At 39.9% G+C, this 17,370-nt stretch overlaps 1 protein-coding gene across 1 annotated transcript in view; it reads right to left on the bottom strand.

The window, feature by feature from the left end:
• col5a2a (collagen, type V, alpha 2a) overlaps nucleotides 1–15,688 on the bottom strand; it is a 42,127-nt gene extending 26,439 nt beyond the window's left edge. Inside the window, exon 1 of the mRNA XM_085375150.1 lies at nucleotides 15,467–15,688. Coding sequence (XP_085231276.1) covers nucleotides 15,467–15,551 — 85 coding nt within the window. The 5' untranslated portion in view covers nucleotides 15,552–15,688. The remainder of the gene's footprint in view (nucleotides 1–15,466) is intronic.
• Between the last annotated feature and the right edge of the window lie 1,682 nt (nucleotides 15,689–17,370).

The following is a 17,370-nucleotide window of genomic DNA, read 5'->3' as shown; positions in this document are numbered from 1 at the left end:
TTAATTAAGTTTGCTGCAGGGGTCGCTTCTATCAAACTGGTCGTGTGCCTTTGTGTCTTTGTGGCACATTATCATAATGAGATAATTATGCTGTACAACAGAAATCGTGCTCAAGAGTGAGAATTCTTTATAATTACAGGACTTCAAGCTGTTGAGAATGATAAAATGAAAGTTGCTAAACAGTGAAGTTTTTAGACTTGGATTCAGCAGCACAGTCTGAGGCTCTTGCTGAGGTCAGTGTCAAAGGTCAACTGAAGGGCAATCTTTTTCTGGCTCCTTATCAGAAGAATTCTTAACTTCTTTTGAAAAACAGTGCAATGCAGTGTTCTCACACTGACTCCAAACAGATTGCATTTCTTAATGAGCATTAGTGTTCTGGTCTGTCTTTGTTTTATACTGTGGCTCTAAGTATGATTATGTTCAGTTTACTCCGTGACCACATAGGTTCTTTTGTTTATTTTTGCTTTTCTGCATCAAAATATGTTGCAGATGTCTGATTGCACATGGCAACATTGTGCAGTACGTAACCTATCATTTAGACAAATTTATTCCAACACACTCGGGAATACAAGCATCAATGTTTAATCCATCAAACCGTGTGATCATTCTTAATGTTCCAAGTCTTAAATCTCACTGACTGATGACTCTGAAACTGCCTGCATTGACTTCTGCTGTGAAATACCGACTATAATTTAAAGATAAAGCAAAAAATAAGAATGGGGACAGATTTACTGGATGCATTCCGACAGGCCGTTCTTGCTATTAGGATGTGAAAATGCACAACAAAGTCTTGAAGTGACTCTAGACCTTGCCAGGTGTAGCTGTTTGATTTAAATTAAATCTTCCACTTAATCCTTGCACCCTGTCAAACGTGGTTTTCATGTCCTCTCGGGATGCTTCCAGCTGCTCACTGATCAAGCTAAAGAAAATACACAAACACTTGTGGATGTACTTAAAATATTACAGAATAGTTATTATGGACAATAATGGACTTATGATCAAATATGTAAAACATTGAGGCATTTATTCTTGATGCTAATTATAACACACTGCATAAAAACGAACTGTACCTAATGTTAGTTTAGGTCGGCCATGGTACATTAGCTGATAAAAGCTGATCACACTGCCAGCCCACATGAACTGATGTCTTAGATGATAAAACTTATTTCTCAAATTTCACATAGGACCCAGCATTTCAGTTGCTTTAGTCTGCCCTCTGTTGCAGTTGCCTCTGCAAGCCATTTTGCAACCCACCACTAACCCAGCTACTCCTTTTCATCCTTGGACAGATTGTGGAATTATATTAACACACGCGCGAATCCTCCAGATCAGCAAAATGCCTTTTACAGAGGTGCTCACACTCATCGTTGCTGATCACGATCATTTAAGTGCAAATACTTCACAGGTCTGCATGGTAACCCTTTTCTTTGTCAGTGATAGTTTTTTCTTTTTTCCCTTTTCTGTCATGGCGAGTCTTACTGTTGCTTCATGTTTGTACATGGAAGTCAGGAATGTATGCCTTAGGCTTCCAGCATACGCAGAAGCCCAAGGCACACATTGTCATATGGAATAAGAATCGACTTTTGACTAAAGTGGTCCTCACCGAAAATACAATCAAGGGTATATGGAACTATTATCGGACTGCCACAAACAGTTGTTTTTTTCACCAGATTTTTCAAATGTGTTAATATAAATAAATAGTTGTGGTTTGTCCTCATAAGAGCAGGTAAGCTGCAAAAGAAAAAGGATGATGTCAAACATTCCAGTTTACCAGAGCAGACAGTTAACTTATACAAGGGGTCAGAGCACCCTGGTGTTTTACATCAACTGAACATACAGCCAGATGTGCTGGAATAAACTCTGGATTGTATACTCAAAATGACTGAGAGGAAATTTCTTTCCAGCAGAGTTTGTTCACGATGTCTGATTAAAACATGTGAATACAAAGAAAGCTAGTGTTTGAGGCCTTTGTGTTTGTGCAAACCAAATGCTAGCAAAGTGCACTCTGGAATTTGGACAACTACAAGATACTGTAGCTGTGACTCAAATGAAATAGTGCAGAATTTGTATCTGGCTTGTTTTCTTAATGCTCTTCTTCCATTCTTTAGTTCCACTACAAGGTTTGGTTCAGCTGCCAGAGCAATTTATTTACAAGCAACTTGTCTAATAAACCTCTGATTAAAAGGATTTAATGAAGCAGAGAGTGCTGGGTGAGCCTTTTTCTGGATGATTTAGCCTCGTCCTCCTCCTTGATGGATGAATACTGTACTTGCCAACTCTGATAAATTGGTAGCATACCCCAGCGCTCTTTCAATGTGGATTATATTATGACTGTAATAGAGGCACTTTTCTTTCTATATACATTTAACTGAAAAGCAAATGACTGGACTGTTTAACCATTACGGTCTGATGTCTGGCAGAGTCACTTAGCCATTTGTTATCTGTGAGAATTACTGAGGTTTTGGTTTTGTGATATTGTTATCAACTAAATAGACCAAAAGTACTGCCAGATGAAACCAGCAGGTCTGTGTAGGGCAAAGAGGAAACTATCTTTTCTCGCATGACACACTGTCAAGATCGGTTTTCATGGTCAAATATTCAACTACTGCTGCATTTGAAATGGGCTAATGTCAACAACTTGAACTTCAGACATCTAGAGTGACTCCAAATGGCAAACTCTGCTGCTGTTCCCAAAATGACCACTCCAGGCTGCGTCCAAAAATGAGTTGATATCCAGACTCTCTTCTTTAAATGTACAACTTTAAAGAAGAAATTAACTTTAATAACCTCATGTAAATCATATTAAGGTTTAAAATTTTGCATGATAAAATGTGTGGCTGCTTTGATTGAGAGGTGTATGCAGACACAGGTGGTCTGTCACTGTCTGACCTGCATCAACTCGGCTTGTTCAAGATTCTCATTCATGTTTATGCTGTCATATTAGCCAGAAATACTATGGATAATATGACCATCCGAGAAGTCCGTCTGAATGTTTTTGTTTTTTAATTATTTGTTAGCACTAATTAGGACGTCTGTGTTTATACACCTACCCAGTCTGCCAATGCACCTTGCTAAGTAAATTGAGTAAAATTAGCTGACACCTCTAATCCTCCGAGAAAAAACAAACAAACCCAACAACACAAAAAACAACCACAACCAAAACGGCTTTAAAGCAGTAGGTCACAAACCATGTGACCTGGTCTGATGTCACCATCTTTTACCTACAGTCTATTATAGAGGTAAGAAGTCCAGAGAAAAACATGATGCTGTTGACTTTTTTTATAGATTTCTTGATGTTTATTTCTCTGTTATTAAGATGATACCAATAAAAAAATTCATTTAGAATGATCTGCATGGTTAGACACCACTGTAGGGGTTAAACAACAGTTCAGTTTTTAAATCCGCGCTGTGAAATTTTAAATACGCTGTCCTCAGCTCACATCATTTTCACCCATCTGTTTGCATTTTCATGTGCAGACTGCGGTGCTCGCATAACATGCCTGTCTCCTCTCTCTCCCTCATCTTTGCATCGTTTTCAAAATGCAAGAACACGGATGAATGTGGGCAGCACATAGTTAAGCTGGTCACATGCATAAAAGTCAGAAAACAGCAACAGTGTTTTTGCACAAAGCTGCTGGTATATGTGCAACATTTCAAGGGCATCTCATCTTGAAACACTTCCAATAATTCACATGTTGACTTGTAAATGCTAAAAGATGGAACGCACATGTCCAGCCACTATCATTCTTCAGGTGGGGAAGAGCTTTGAGGCTTTTCTTTTTTTCCTCTCTCTTTTTACAAGGGATTCTGCATTTGTGAGAAGCAGCAAGCCCGAAGGCAAGAGAGATTTATTGCGTCCACATTTTGTTTGACCTCTGCGCTACAGCAGTTTAAGGACGCTGCATCCTCTCCTCAAACCCCGCAGCTGCCGGAGGCTCCATTTTAAATCCCACTTTTCCCTTCGCATTAGCCTGTGTTTTCTCATATCCCCCCTCAAGCTCTCCAATCTCCCTTTCTTTACCCTTATCCCTATCAAAGGACACAGTATCTTTATGAACTTTCTGCCACACTCCTGTTTTTTGTCCTGCTTAGTTTTATTTTCAACACAAATTCCAGGCCATTTAGTGACTTTCCTCACAATCCCTTTTCACTTTAAAATGTAAGTTTGAGGACTTTTAGATAAATACATGGAAGTGATTATGTTAGCAAATTTAAAAGCCGCAGCATTTTCTAAAGGCTTTCAGTGCAGTCATCATCTATTCAAAACATTGCTGGAGGAACCTTGTTTTAAAGTAATGTGACGTTATTGTATTAACAGAAATGCACTTTTACTAATGGTTTCCAGCCCTAAGAATCAGACAAACAGTCATTGTTATGGAAGATGTTTTTGTGGGGGTTTTGGAAGCAGAGATCTGTATCTGCATCTGTAAGGAAAACACTATCTGAGCCCACATTTAGGCCAAAAACCTCCCCAAAACATTTTGAGATAAAATTGATCCAACATTATTTCAGCATTATCTCCGAAATGGAAACCATGACTTCATTCATGTGAACTATTTCAGCTGTACTCCAAGTACTTCCTCGAGTCATCTGTTATTGAAATCACAGAGTTTGTTTCCAGTGATCAGCTCCTTGCAGGTACAAACCATATCTGTTGCTGGAGAGAGAAACCGTAATTTTCTGGACCACTGTTAGGATCGGACAGATAAGCGAGCACAGGGAGACGGGGGTCAGCACAAGGCCGCCTTCCTGTTGTGACATCACTCAAGTTGAAAGCCCAGGGGCGACACACAGAATTTATCACTTTCTCTTTATTGCCAAATGAAGCCCTTGAAGTTACTGCAGTTTGCATTTTTGGAGGCACAGACAAAAAGGGGTGATAAGGTCAAGGCAGGACTGGCCACATGGTTCTGTCTCCAGAAGGTTGTATCTATGAAATTGCTGGAGCCAGACTGTCTGGGTTTGGTTATGCAAATAAATGAATAACTATAATTATTCAACAACAGGTAAATTAAAGCATTCTTGGAAGGATAACTGAAATCTGCACTGAGTTTCTATGAAGCCTTTTATACACTTTGATGGCAGAAGCTCCTTTTTAAATTTAGCTATTGATTTCTGTATATTGACTGATCTTATTTTTTCCCTTTAAACATCTTAAAATATGTTTTTGAATCTCCAAAGTTCTGTCTTCTCCATTCATGTGAACCTTCTAGGTAGACAGCAATTGGTGTGCAAGGCATTGACGCTTTCACAGCCCTGGTAACTTTCAGTACTGGAAAAGAGAAACTATAGACAGATCTGAGCAGAAATCTGTGACAACAGATGATACTAAGACAAACACAGCATGAAAATCTGCAGAGCTTCTTGACAACATGGGCTGTCTCTGAAGCTGACAAGAAGGTGCTGTAAAGAATGGTGAAAATCTTCAGAGGGCATTTATATTGACAGATACATAATCAGGCTACTGGACATCATGAGAGGCCCCTCCCACTCAGACCATGAACCTGCGTAGCCTCAACGCCCGTACAACAAGGCTGAGTGGACTCAGTGCCATGAGTTTCCATCTGCACTTTATCAGTTCATGTATGTGTTTTTGTTACTATATGATTTTTAAGTTATTAAGTGTTATTCTGCTTTATTCTACTTATTATTTTAATACTTGTCTGGAAAACACATTTTGGTTTTCTTTCATATTTTTAACATGTTGAATGTCCGTAAATCTGTTTATCCATCAGCTATCACTGAGATCAGCTAAAGAGGCAGGACTGTGGCTGAGCTTGACCCTTGTGGCATCCCGTAATATGCACATGCGCCTTCTTTGTACTCCTTCACTTTTACTTGTGATTTTGCCACATCTGTTCATTTTCTGTGATGTTTTGGTCACATTGTGGTGCTGGCTCCTTTTGCTCAGCGGCCATCCCATGGGTACAAAACACCAGTTTAACTGTGGCTAATGTTAAAGTCTCATTCAAGGCCGATTTTTATTATTTGCTTTTTGATTGAATTAAATGTGCATAGTTGCACAATGCATAATTTGCATTATCAAATCTGCTCAATGAAGAGGGTATAGTTTTGTAGTTGAAGGTTAAACAAGTAACCCAAGCTAAAGCTGATTTTACATACATTTAAAACATGTTTGATTAAACTATATTAAACTGTGCAGTTACTGAGTTTGAATCCAAACCTCTCAACCAATCAGAACCTCTAATACTTGCTAATAACCCCTTGGGTTCAGTTCTGGCATGCACGTGTCTTGCCAAAAGAGTCTTAGATAAGAAAAACTGTATATGAGCAGCATGACTCTAATTTTTAAAGGACAACGCACATGAAATAATGTTCTCCTGTTTTTGAAGATCTTGACTGACAAAAAGATTATTGTTCAATCTACTCGGAAGCAAATGCTCTGAGATACACTTCACAGTGACCCATTTTCTCTAATGACAGAAGTATGAAGGGAATATTCCCACCCAGGTCCTTGTGACATTATGGCAAAACACCAAAAACTGCATCAACCAATGAAAAACGTTTTTCACTAGCAGCGAATCACTTCTTGGCAGTTCTGCTGCAGTTTGTTTGCTTAAAGCCCTCCCTTCTATCAGTAACAGATGCATACTTTATCCAATATGTCATAGACAGCTGTGAGTTGCAGAAATCTCGAAGGCGGTCTCCCTCCAGATAAAATTACAATGAAGTGTTTTGCTTTACAGATGTGGAACAAATCACCAGCTGACCAATTTTTCAGTTCCGTTATGAAAAAGAACATATTTGCAGTAATCTCATCTGTCTCAATCTGTTTTGTCTTCAGATCGTTAATCACAATTAACAACAACAACAACCACTTTTCTAGAGGAAATTCCTTTATCCTAACTCTTAAACTGGAGTCTGTTGCGACATACACATGGAGGTATCTGCTGTTGATCACATGTCCCAAACAATCCTCCGGGGTTCCCCTCATTCTCACTTCTTCTGCCTTTCACATTCTCACCTCTTTCTTTTCTCTCGCTCTCTTTTCAGACTCCCTTTCTTATCCCCTGTCCCTGACTCCTCCTCCTCTACTCTCTGTTCCTTCCTCTCTGATCCGCAGCTGTGCCAGGACTTTTCTTCCCCCCTCAATGCCCCTCTCCTAGTACTGTAGATATAAAATTACAATGAAAAGATTCTGTATTTAAAGCTTACCCCTCCCTTCTCTTTAAACACTGTGCCACACCAGGAAAAAAAAAAAAGCTCAGAAACAAGAAAGAACATGCAACTGAATAAAACTCAAAAAAGGCTCAAAGCCTCCACTTAGTGCTCTTATGTAGCCAAAGTAAATAGAGAGTGGCGTGATGCACAGCAGACTTCAAGCTGTGTAAACCTTTGTTTGTTTGAATCTCATACGGCTGATCAAGTGAAACCTGAGCGGAAAATATCTAACACGTGAATTACCCGGTTATCCCACACCAGCCTTTGTGTTTGCGTTGCTTTTCTTTTTAATTTGAAGCGTTACAAAAATGCAAAATGGCAGTTTTAATGTTATTCATATGGACATAATTTCAAAGCTAGCACAGAGTAAATTACCACGCCAGCATGTGAGTTTGTTGTTCTTCTGGGTGAAATATACTAACTTTCCTCAATGTGCTGTAAACAGCTGAATGGTGAAGCAATAAAGACGGTTCATGCGTAAAGGCTCCTGGCTGACACTAAGAATACAGCAAAGATTTTTTTATTTTTTTTTCCAATATTTAACATTGGCTTCACCACTTTAATTCATTCTCATTAACTTTGTCTCTTTTGGCAACTTCTCTGCAAAAGCATTTCACCCATTTGCTAAAACCATCGAGGTTAAATGGTGGCGATGAGTCACCGACAACAAGCAGACATTTCCACATCTCACTGGTCTGGCTCGATGTGAGACGCGTCTGTTTGGGAACACTGGCTGGACATTATGGCCAGTGGCCGGCACAGACTTCACATTGTGTTAACAGAATGCTCCCTTCTTTTTTACCAAAAAAAAACAAAAAAAAAAACAAACCTCACTACCCCCTCTGGACCTGCTGTGAGCTCTTCACATAAAAGCCCAAAGAAGAAATGTCGCGAAACAAAGAAAGTCTTAAATAGGCAGAATTTTATTAGTCCAATCAGTCTTACTTTTTTCTGCAGCCAACACTTAGCAAGTCTTCTTGGTTTCTATTGCTGCTCCCAGATAGTCCATGCATCTGCTGAGCAAACTATGACTTTAATCATAGACGACACTTCAATAAAAACCATACCCTCTGATGGGATCTGGATGGGATGATTAGAAAATACAAACCCTGTGTGTGCTGGAACTCTTCTTAACATTCAAATCAAAATCCAGTAGAAGAGGAGCTCAGTTTGGCCCTCACATTAAAGTGCTAAAATCCACTCGGCCTGACAAAACACCAGAAAGATTGTAATCGATTCGTAAAAGTCTGAGATGGTGGACATTTTCCAGCTGCTAACAGTCTAATTCTGAATTCCTTACATGCTTATTAGCACTCTTGCTGGTCAACACCAAGAAAACTTAATAATATGATACTGCTGACGAGTTCTTATAGCAGTACTTTTGTCTTTGAAACTAACTTAAATACAAATGTTCTGTACAAACATATGTGAAAAAGAAGTTTTCCACAGGAGTCCCTGCAATCCTGTGGAAAACTAAGTGTACCCAATGATTCAGCAGCTTGTAGGACCACCATGAGCAGCAGTAATTTGAAGAAATTGTTTCCTGTGTATCAGAATTTCACTGGGCCAGTGCAACGTGTGAAAGCTTTTTGTGTCACATGACTGCCAGATCTGAAAAAGTGAATCCAGTGTGGAAATGCCTGCATTCTAATGGCCAACAGGAGGTCAACTCCTGAAGTGAGATTAGCTGCCAATGAGAAAATGATCCTAATGACCTTGGTACCTTTTCTGGCTTCATTCTCTACTGCAACTGCTGAAATCAGTTCTGAATTTGTAGTTTTATGGCAAATAAATTAAATTAACTCCAAATTATGTAATCTGACTGAATCAAGGCATTCAGGAAAAAAAAGCTTCCATAACAATTTTGTGTAACGTACAATTTAATATGATTGTTTTCAGTGAAACGCAGTAATCTGCAGTATTTGCAGCTGCTGCAGTTTTATGACCACCTGGACAGAAAAGTACCTCAAAGCACTGCTCATATATGAGGCATTTCACTGTGAAGTCAGCTGTCCAACGAGTTGTTAACAGCATGTCTTAGGCCACACTGCTAACCCCTGTAACCCATGTAGCACCATTCAGTCACCCTCTTCAGTCGTAATATATACACAGTCAGGCCTCAGCTTAGAATTTGGGTCGGGCCGCAACCTGCAATTATGGCCGGCTGTCACCATTTTGTGGCATTCAAACAAGTCATGGTAGGACTTTAGAATTTGTTTCTGTAAGTTCATAGTCATCCAGGTCATGGTAGACTTAAGTGGCTGAGTTTACTGCAACCAGATGTCTTTTGTAAGTCCTTGAAGTCACTTCAGCTCTCATCCAAACAGCTTCTTCAGTTCTAAAAGCTTTCCGTCAGCCTTAAAAATCACATTTTTTTGAAGACTTGAGGTAATTTTGACTTTAAAATGTTTCATTTAAAACTGTAGGAGAAGTTGAAATTGCATGTGTTAAGATCTTTTTGCATTTCCCGTTATGACAATCAACTGATTCCCTCCACGGCAACTGTGGTGTGATTTTACAGAATCATTACCTGGACCGAAGCACAAAGAAAGGTTTCCAAATGGGCTGTAACATCTCCTGAAAGCTACTACAGCAGCTTTTAAACAGTCACCAGAGGAGAGACAGAGAACATGTACAGAGGGAGTGCTACATTACACTGAGCCCTGCCAACCTGCAGAGGATAAGCTCCAGAGGGTAAAAGTCCCCCTGATCTGCAGGAAAAACTACAACCAGCTGTATCAACACTCGCTGAACAGGCTACGCACCAGCAATGGCTAACTGCTCAAAAGCATTATCATGAAGGCCATGTTTGTTTTCCTGGCATTTTGTGATGGACTATATTACTTTTTAATTGTGGAGAAAGATAATGTTTGCCTGAAAGCTTATAATCTTTACTTTCATGACCAATTAAAGGCCTGCTCCTGCAGTTTAGTACTGAAGTGACGTGGAGCTGGGGAGCTCACGAGACAGAGAGACTGAGAATGATTGGACAGAACATGAAACATTTTTTGACAAATACTGAAAGGATGGAGCCTCGATTTTCCAAAATGAAAATCAATCTTTAGACTACTATTATCGTGTCTTCTTACAAACTTCACAACTCCAGATTTGTAAAAGAAACTTCTTGGGGTTTTTTTTGTTTTTTGTTTTTAAAAATTGTTAAAATAGAAATCTAAAATTGAAAAGTTTCCGTTTCCTTATGATGCTGCACCAATCTGCTGCGGTGAAGAGAGAGCTGAGTGTGAAACCAAAGCTCTGCATTTACCAGTCGATCTCTTAACCTCACCCGTAGTTATGAGATTTGGGTAGTGTCCGGAAGAATGAGATCACAGGTACAAGCAGCAAGTAAGAGCTGCTCTCTTTCAGATCAAAAGGAGCCAAGCGAGGTGGCTTGGGTGTCTGATTAGGACAGGGGTGTCCAACTCCAGGCCTCAAGGGCCGGTGTCCTGCAGGTTTTAGATGTGTCCTTAATCCAACACAGCTGATTTAAATGGCTAAATTACCTCCTCAACATGTCTTGAAGTTCTCCAGAGGCCTGGTAATGAACTAATCTTTTGATTCAGGTGTGTCAAAAACCTGCAGGACACTGGCCCTTGAGGCCTGGAGTTGGACACCCCTGGACTAGGATGTCTCTCAAATGACTCCTAGGACAGGTATTTCTAGCACGTCCTACCAAGAGGAGGCCCTGGGGCAGACCCAATACATGCTGGAGAGATCACATCTCTTGGCTGGCTTGGGAACATATCAGTGCCTAGGGAGAGGGAGGTGTAGGCCTCTCTGCATAGACTGCTGCCCTCAAACCCAGATAAGCAGCAAGAAATTGGATGGATGGGGAACTTATTATACTTCCAGCTCCATATTTTTATTCTTTGACTTCACAAAAATAACTTAGCATGATTCATAGTTTAAAATAACACTCAGCTAAATCATTGGGAACCAACTCAGTTCAGCCACCTCATGAAAGCAGCCATTTAGACTCCTGTCTCTATAAGGTCACCCTCTCAATGACCCAGCTCTTCTGACTAGCTGACCCTTCCAGTCAGAAGGCTCAAACAGGACTATGTATGACAACATTCAGACAGTAGAAATAACTGCTGATGTTGAAGCATCCAAGAGTTTAGGCTTTTGGATCAAATAATGCTGACCTCATTATTTGACACTCAGGCTATGTAAGTGTATATAACAGAAAGGAATGAAAAGGAGTAGATAGTGGATCGTGTGAAATGTGCTTGGATTTTCATGCTCTATATACATAATCCTTCAGCGTAACGCTGATATAGTCACAGTGCACCTTTAATTTTAAAGCTTTACACTTTGTAGTGCTTTGCAACTATATTTAACACAGTATAAACATGAATTAAAATTAGTTTTATTTATTCAACTGTGACACAGAACTTGTGAATTAGTGGCCAAGCTCTTCCTCTGACTACCGTAGGGCTCAGTGTCAATTATAATTAAATTAGGACAATTGTAGCATTTGGGGAAACGAGCCTGTTCTGTGTTTACCGTCTGTCCTCTCATCCTCCTCCTACATAGACAAACTGAGAGGATCACAGGACAGATGGGCGAGCAAGTGACAATCAAGCGGCAGGAAACCTGTTAGGAGGAGCCATAATTGCACGGCCTTGGAACAAATAGCTACTTTAACTTGAACCTGTAAAGACAGGGGAGATGGGCTGTCCCCCTCAGACTGTTTAGGGTGTCTTTAACGTTGACAGATGTAAAACTTACTGGCTCACAGTTTACCTAAAGTCACACTGACACACTGTTTTATATTGGCCGTTTAACTTCCTCCCCTTCCAAATAAGACTTTTTTATATATTCCAAGTAGTGCCAAAGAGACTTTTTTAACATCTGGAAGTCATCCTTTCCCCCAATCCTCCATTTTCTGACTGCAATACTCTGGTTTATAAGTAGTTCCCATGGTGCATCCCTGCATGAAAACTCCTAATCAGCTCCACTGTCTCTACCACCAACACACCCCGGGTTTACAGTCTGACATTTCACATCAGTCGACATAACACCTCCTCAAACGTGTAACTGAAACAATATAAGACAATGTACAACCTGGTAAGGCTGACCCCCCTCCCCCCTTCCCTTGTCTTGCCTTTAACTCTGGTAGAAGAAGGCGTGTAATCAAGTCATAGCTCAAAAATGCAGCATGTGTTTCTAATCAAAGCCATCTGTGGACCTGGTTGAATTCACATGTTTGGACGTTTCAGCTTTAGTAGAAAACAGCCCATTTGTTGCGATGTCACTGATGTGGCAACAACAACTGGAACCAATTTAGGAGGCAGGGTGACCTCATGCTGGTCTGCTGATCTGGAGTACCAGATTTTTGCTTTGTGCTAATGGTTTCTCTCAAACAGAGGAAAAAATATGCTGGAGACGCTTTAAGATTTTGGCTGTGATGGAAATGAAAAAGCTGGTGATGATGAGACAAATGTAACTGCGAATACACTCAAAGTAAGCCAGCGGTGTCATGAGGACTGGGTGTTGAGTTTCTTTGATGTAAGGTGCAAAGTGCCATCTTTGAAGACGTTTTACAGCTCTGTCAGTGTCTGGAAGGAGTGGTCTCACACACACATGAACACAGACACACACAGAAAATGCATGATTTCTGTCCTTGGCTAAAACTCTGGGTGCAGACTGTTTCTTGTTATTGGAATCAGTATTTTATTGCTATTTTTTTCGGTGTTCACATCCTTAAACTTTCCTCCAAATATTACTGAAAAAATCTGCTTCTTCCAGCACAAGTTGTAATTTTTCTTTGAGGCCTGCACTATATATTTTCTTTTATCCTGGTGTTCTGTGCTGGCGTCACCATTTCCAAGTGTGAGCTAAAAGTCTGCTCCTTGATCTCATTTTCCAAACCATGTTCTTATGCAGAAAACTTTCCACACATGTGCAGGCACATGTCTCTAATCTAGAGCTGTATCAACTAAAACGTTCAACATTTGTTTTGAACATGTTTTTTTTTGTCTTCAAAGCATTGTGTTTGATTTTCAGTAACCTCAGAGTCCTATCTTTTTTTTATTCTCAAAAAAAGCAAAATGTTGGCTAACAAAAGGTTTCTGGGAGTATGACAACAGTTTCATCGACCATCTGCCAAGCTATTTTTTTAAGTTGCAGTTTCCCTATAAAAGTAATTCCCTGTAACTAAATGGAATATGGAAATATTCTAATTTGATGATTTGCTTTTTGAAGATTCTTTAGAATTCTTTCTAATGGCCTGCAGGGGGCTCCTCTGATTGCAAAATGTCAGATTATGAAGAAATCTACAGGCAAATTACCGATTTATGACCTCAGTAACCACTTTCCTAATGTTGTTAGTTCCAAGTTTCTTTAAATACAACATGCTGTTTATTTACTAAATTGCTTTCTTATTTGGGCTCAAAATGACAATAAAGCTAATGCTTTAGCAAATGCTTTAGGGCTGACCATTTGTTTTCCAAGCTGCTACTGTATAAGTGTTTCTTAGTTCCCAATGCTCATTTGCTACATCCGGTTTCAAAACCCCAAGATGGCGATGGCCAAATTGCTCAGCTCAACACTTCAAGACAAGAACCAATTGTTTCACAGTGGCTACATTAAAATTGTATATACAGTCACCTGGTGGGAAAAAACACCTAATTAAAGACTGACCTTTTAATCGTGCATTTAATCTGGCACAAGGATATATTTTAGCCCAATGAGTGATCTCACTGCAACACTAAGTGTGCTTCAGGAGTTCTGACATGAGTCATTCCAGACAGTAGAGGAAAACTGAAATAGTTTTTGGTCTTGCTGCAGACAGTTGTTAAAAACATGAAATGTAATAACTCTCAAGCAAAACCCATACAAGCAGAGTTGGTCACTGTCTCTTTAAAGCCCCCCTCATTAAGACACAAGTATATTGTTCCACAGGGCCTTGAACCACATTTTCCCTTAGTCAACAAAAACCACGGACTTTCCAAAGTTTTTATTTGGTTGAAATGCAACCATCTCCCCCCACCTATGTTCCATGGAAAAAAAAAAGCATGCAAGATCGAGTACTGCTGAATATGAACAAATATGGAAAGTGAGATTTAACCAGCTAGAGTAGTGAGATGCTTAAAACATAGCTTCTAGGAGCTATAGAGAACAAACGGCAGAAACGTGCAGATGTGCACAGCTGGATCTCTTTGTATATTTAATTCAGGTTAAATACACTGATCATCAAATGTCAGCATTACATTTTGTGTTAAATTTCTTTGGTGCAGATGAAGTGCACACATGCTGCTTTCACCACAGGGTGGCACTCTATCCAGTGTCCAACTATCACACCACAGCTTTACATGAAACTGAACCCAAAGAGAAAAAACAACTCATTTTGGTTAATTATATAAAGGAAAATAGCTTTTCTTTTTAATTACACTCTCTAACAGCAGTCCAGTGCTCAGTGTGCCCCATGACATCACGAGGAGAACAAGTCAGTCCCTGTGACGACACAAGACATCAAACACTCCGGTGAGGAAAAAAACAAGCTGGAAGCGTGGTTCAAGTAAAACAAGAACTCTCAGGTGTTCCAGGTCGCAGCTTTGCCAGCTGGAGACATCAGCAGCCCCACAGTCTCAGTGACTCCAGCAGCATCTCTGCTCCTCACATCTGCCCTGAATTAACATGTAGCATGTGTTCCCCTCAAAGCTGAAATTCTTTTCACAGATGTACAATGTAAGGGGGTGGGGGGCAGGGGTGGGGGTTGTGGTGACACTTAATGAATCTTCCAAAGTGGTAGAGTCGTGCAGGAGTAATGTAATACCACAAAGGTCCTCGTTTCCCTGCTCTGCACATTTTCACTGCCTCAGGGTGACATCACTCGCAATCACTGACAGATTTCCACTGAACTGTTTTCTGACATGCAGAGCTTCTTTTTTTGCCATTAGCAAATAATCCACAAGATTCTCTTTTCGTATTAATCATCTTTAAGCCTGACACAGACTCTTCAATGGGCTGGAAACATTTCTCATCCACACCAGAACAAGTCAGTGGGGCAAATTAAGTTGTCATGTGCAAGGAGAATTCAACAAACCAGCAAAAACCCCGTCTATCTAAAATAGCTTCTCCTAAATCAAAATAACACTTAATTACATTTCTGCAATATTAATAATCAACATAAGTCTATACAACCAAGCCTAATTTGTACTTCAAAGTTTTCTCATGCCTGCACAAAAAGTCCAAGCCAGTATCTGAAGGTTAGCCACCTTCACACATTATCACCAACAACAATAGGTGTTAACATAAGCAGCTGATGGGGTTCACTTACCGCTGGTCTGAGATGAAACAATCAAAACCTGAGCAACGGAGACCAGCAGAAAAAGGAAAATCCTTAAATGCACAAAGCTCTCCATGTCTATAAGAAAGACATGAGCTGTCCTTGTGTGCAAAGCGAGGGGAAAAGGGATGAGAAGAAGAAAAAAAATGTTCAGGTTATCACTGCACCACCATGAATACAAGAGTGTCTCTCCTTGTAAGCAGCAGACCCAACCCTGACTGCGAGAGTGTTTTTTTTTTGTGTAGTTACAGCTTTAAATGAGAAGAATGCTGGCGAGCCTAATTTTCCTCCCCCTTTTGTCAGCCCTCTCCCATAACCATCCTCTCACAGGCTTTGTGGCTGTGAGAGAACTACACCCATGTTCACAAGCTCTCATAGTTTCCAGTGTTTCTTTCTATCTATCTTAAAAAATGAGCCATCTTTACTCTGACGCATAGAAAAAGATGTCAAGGAGGAGATAAGAAAAATGACTTTGCTTGTTTGAAGGTGATTTTTTGTTTCTTTTCTCTCCTACTTTTCTTCAGAACTGGTCACTAAGAAAGACCATAAAAGCGCCTTTTTATTGCTGTCTCTGGGGCACCAAACAGGACAGTTTTTACTGGGCAATTAAAAGTAAGAATAGAGTTTATTACAATTGTTTTTCAAAAGGGAAACTGAAGTCAAGAAACTTTATTTGAAGATTACATTAAATGGATTTCTTAGGCAATTACTGACATATTTAATTATACTGAGCAACAAGCACACAAAGAGAGCTAAAAACCAAAGTGAAATAGCTGCCATGGGTGGTCATGACTGTAGGTGGTCATCGCTGGGAATCTGGTGTGTAATTTTAGAGAGAAATCTGGAGTTGACACCTCTTGACTTACGATGGGAACTTGGAAATCGCCTATGCAAACAACAGCTTGACATCTGATTGGAGAGCAATATTTTAAACAAAAAGAAATGCAACACTTTTTTAAATGGCTTATTTTTTCACTCTATCTTGTAGCACCTTAGCAAGACCTTCACAGACACCTTAGCAAAGTTCCAAATTTTAATACAATCTAATAATTTTCTTGCCACAAAAACAACATCAATATGCTTCTAATAATCTACTAATCTATTTCATAGACTGTGTTAGAAAGATGGACATAGCCACAATTATATCCTCGTAGCATTTATGAGCCTCAGCTCTGAGATTTTAACTGTCACCATCTTGTTTTTTGTCATTTTAATTTTTAAACCACATGGGACCATATTCAAACGAAAGGCTCGATTAGGGCTGTTACTAGCTAATGCTAACTCTGGTTATCTAGCTTGATTAGCAAGATGTGGCTGTAATTGGATGCTGATTTAAGAATAGTTTTACAGTTACTTATGCTAGTTATGGCATTTTTTCCAGTCTTAAACCTGTTTATTTGTGCTGTAAAACTTTGGAATTTTAATGGGAGTCTATGAGGATTGATTCGACTTCTGAGACAGCCCCAAGTGGCTATTGGAGGAAATGCAGTTTTTGGCATTTGTTACTGGCTTCACTTTACAGCCCTGGGAGTTGCTATTTGCTCACATTTGCCATAAATCAGTGAAATAGGCTTTAAATGAGCCAATAATTCATCCACATGGAAGAGAGACAAAGGAATAACAGAGCGTTTCCAAGAGAATGATTTTCACTTTCAAATATAGGGACTATCGTAGCTCAAGAGTTGGGAGTTCGCCTTGTAATCGGAAGGTTGCCGGTTCGAGCCCCGGTTTGGACATTCTCGGTCGTTGTGTCCTTGGGCAAGACACTTCACCCGTTGCCTACTGGTGGTGGTCAGAGGGCCCGGTGGCGCCAGTGTCTGAATGTGTGGATGACTGAATGTGTAAAGCGCTTTGGGGTCCTTCGGGACTGGTAAAGCGCTATACAAATACAGACC

The sequence above is a fragment of the Diplotaxodon limnothrissa genome, linkage group LG16 (genome assembly GCF_057381915.1).
Source record: "Diplotaxodon limnothrissa isolate DT_005_m linkage group LG16, D_limnothrissa_male_GT1.1, whole genome shotgun sequence".
In the NCBI taxonomy this organism is placed as follows: domain Eukaryota; kingdom Metazoa; phylum Chordata; class Actinopteri; order Cichliformes; family Cichlidae; genus Diplotaxodon; species Diplotaxodon limnothrissa.
Note: the sequence above shows the minus strand (reverse complement) of the source record. Positions and strands in the feature narration are given on the sequence as shown.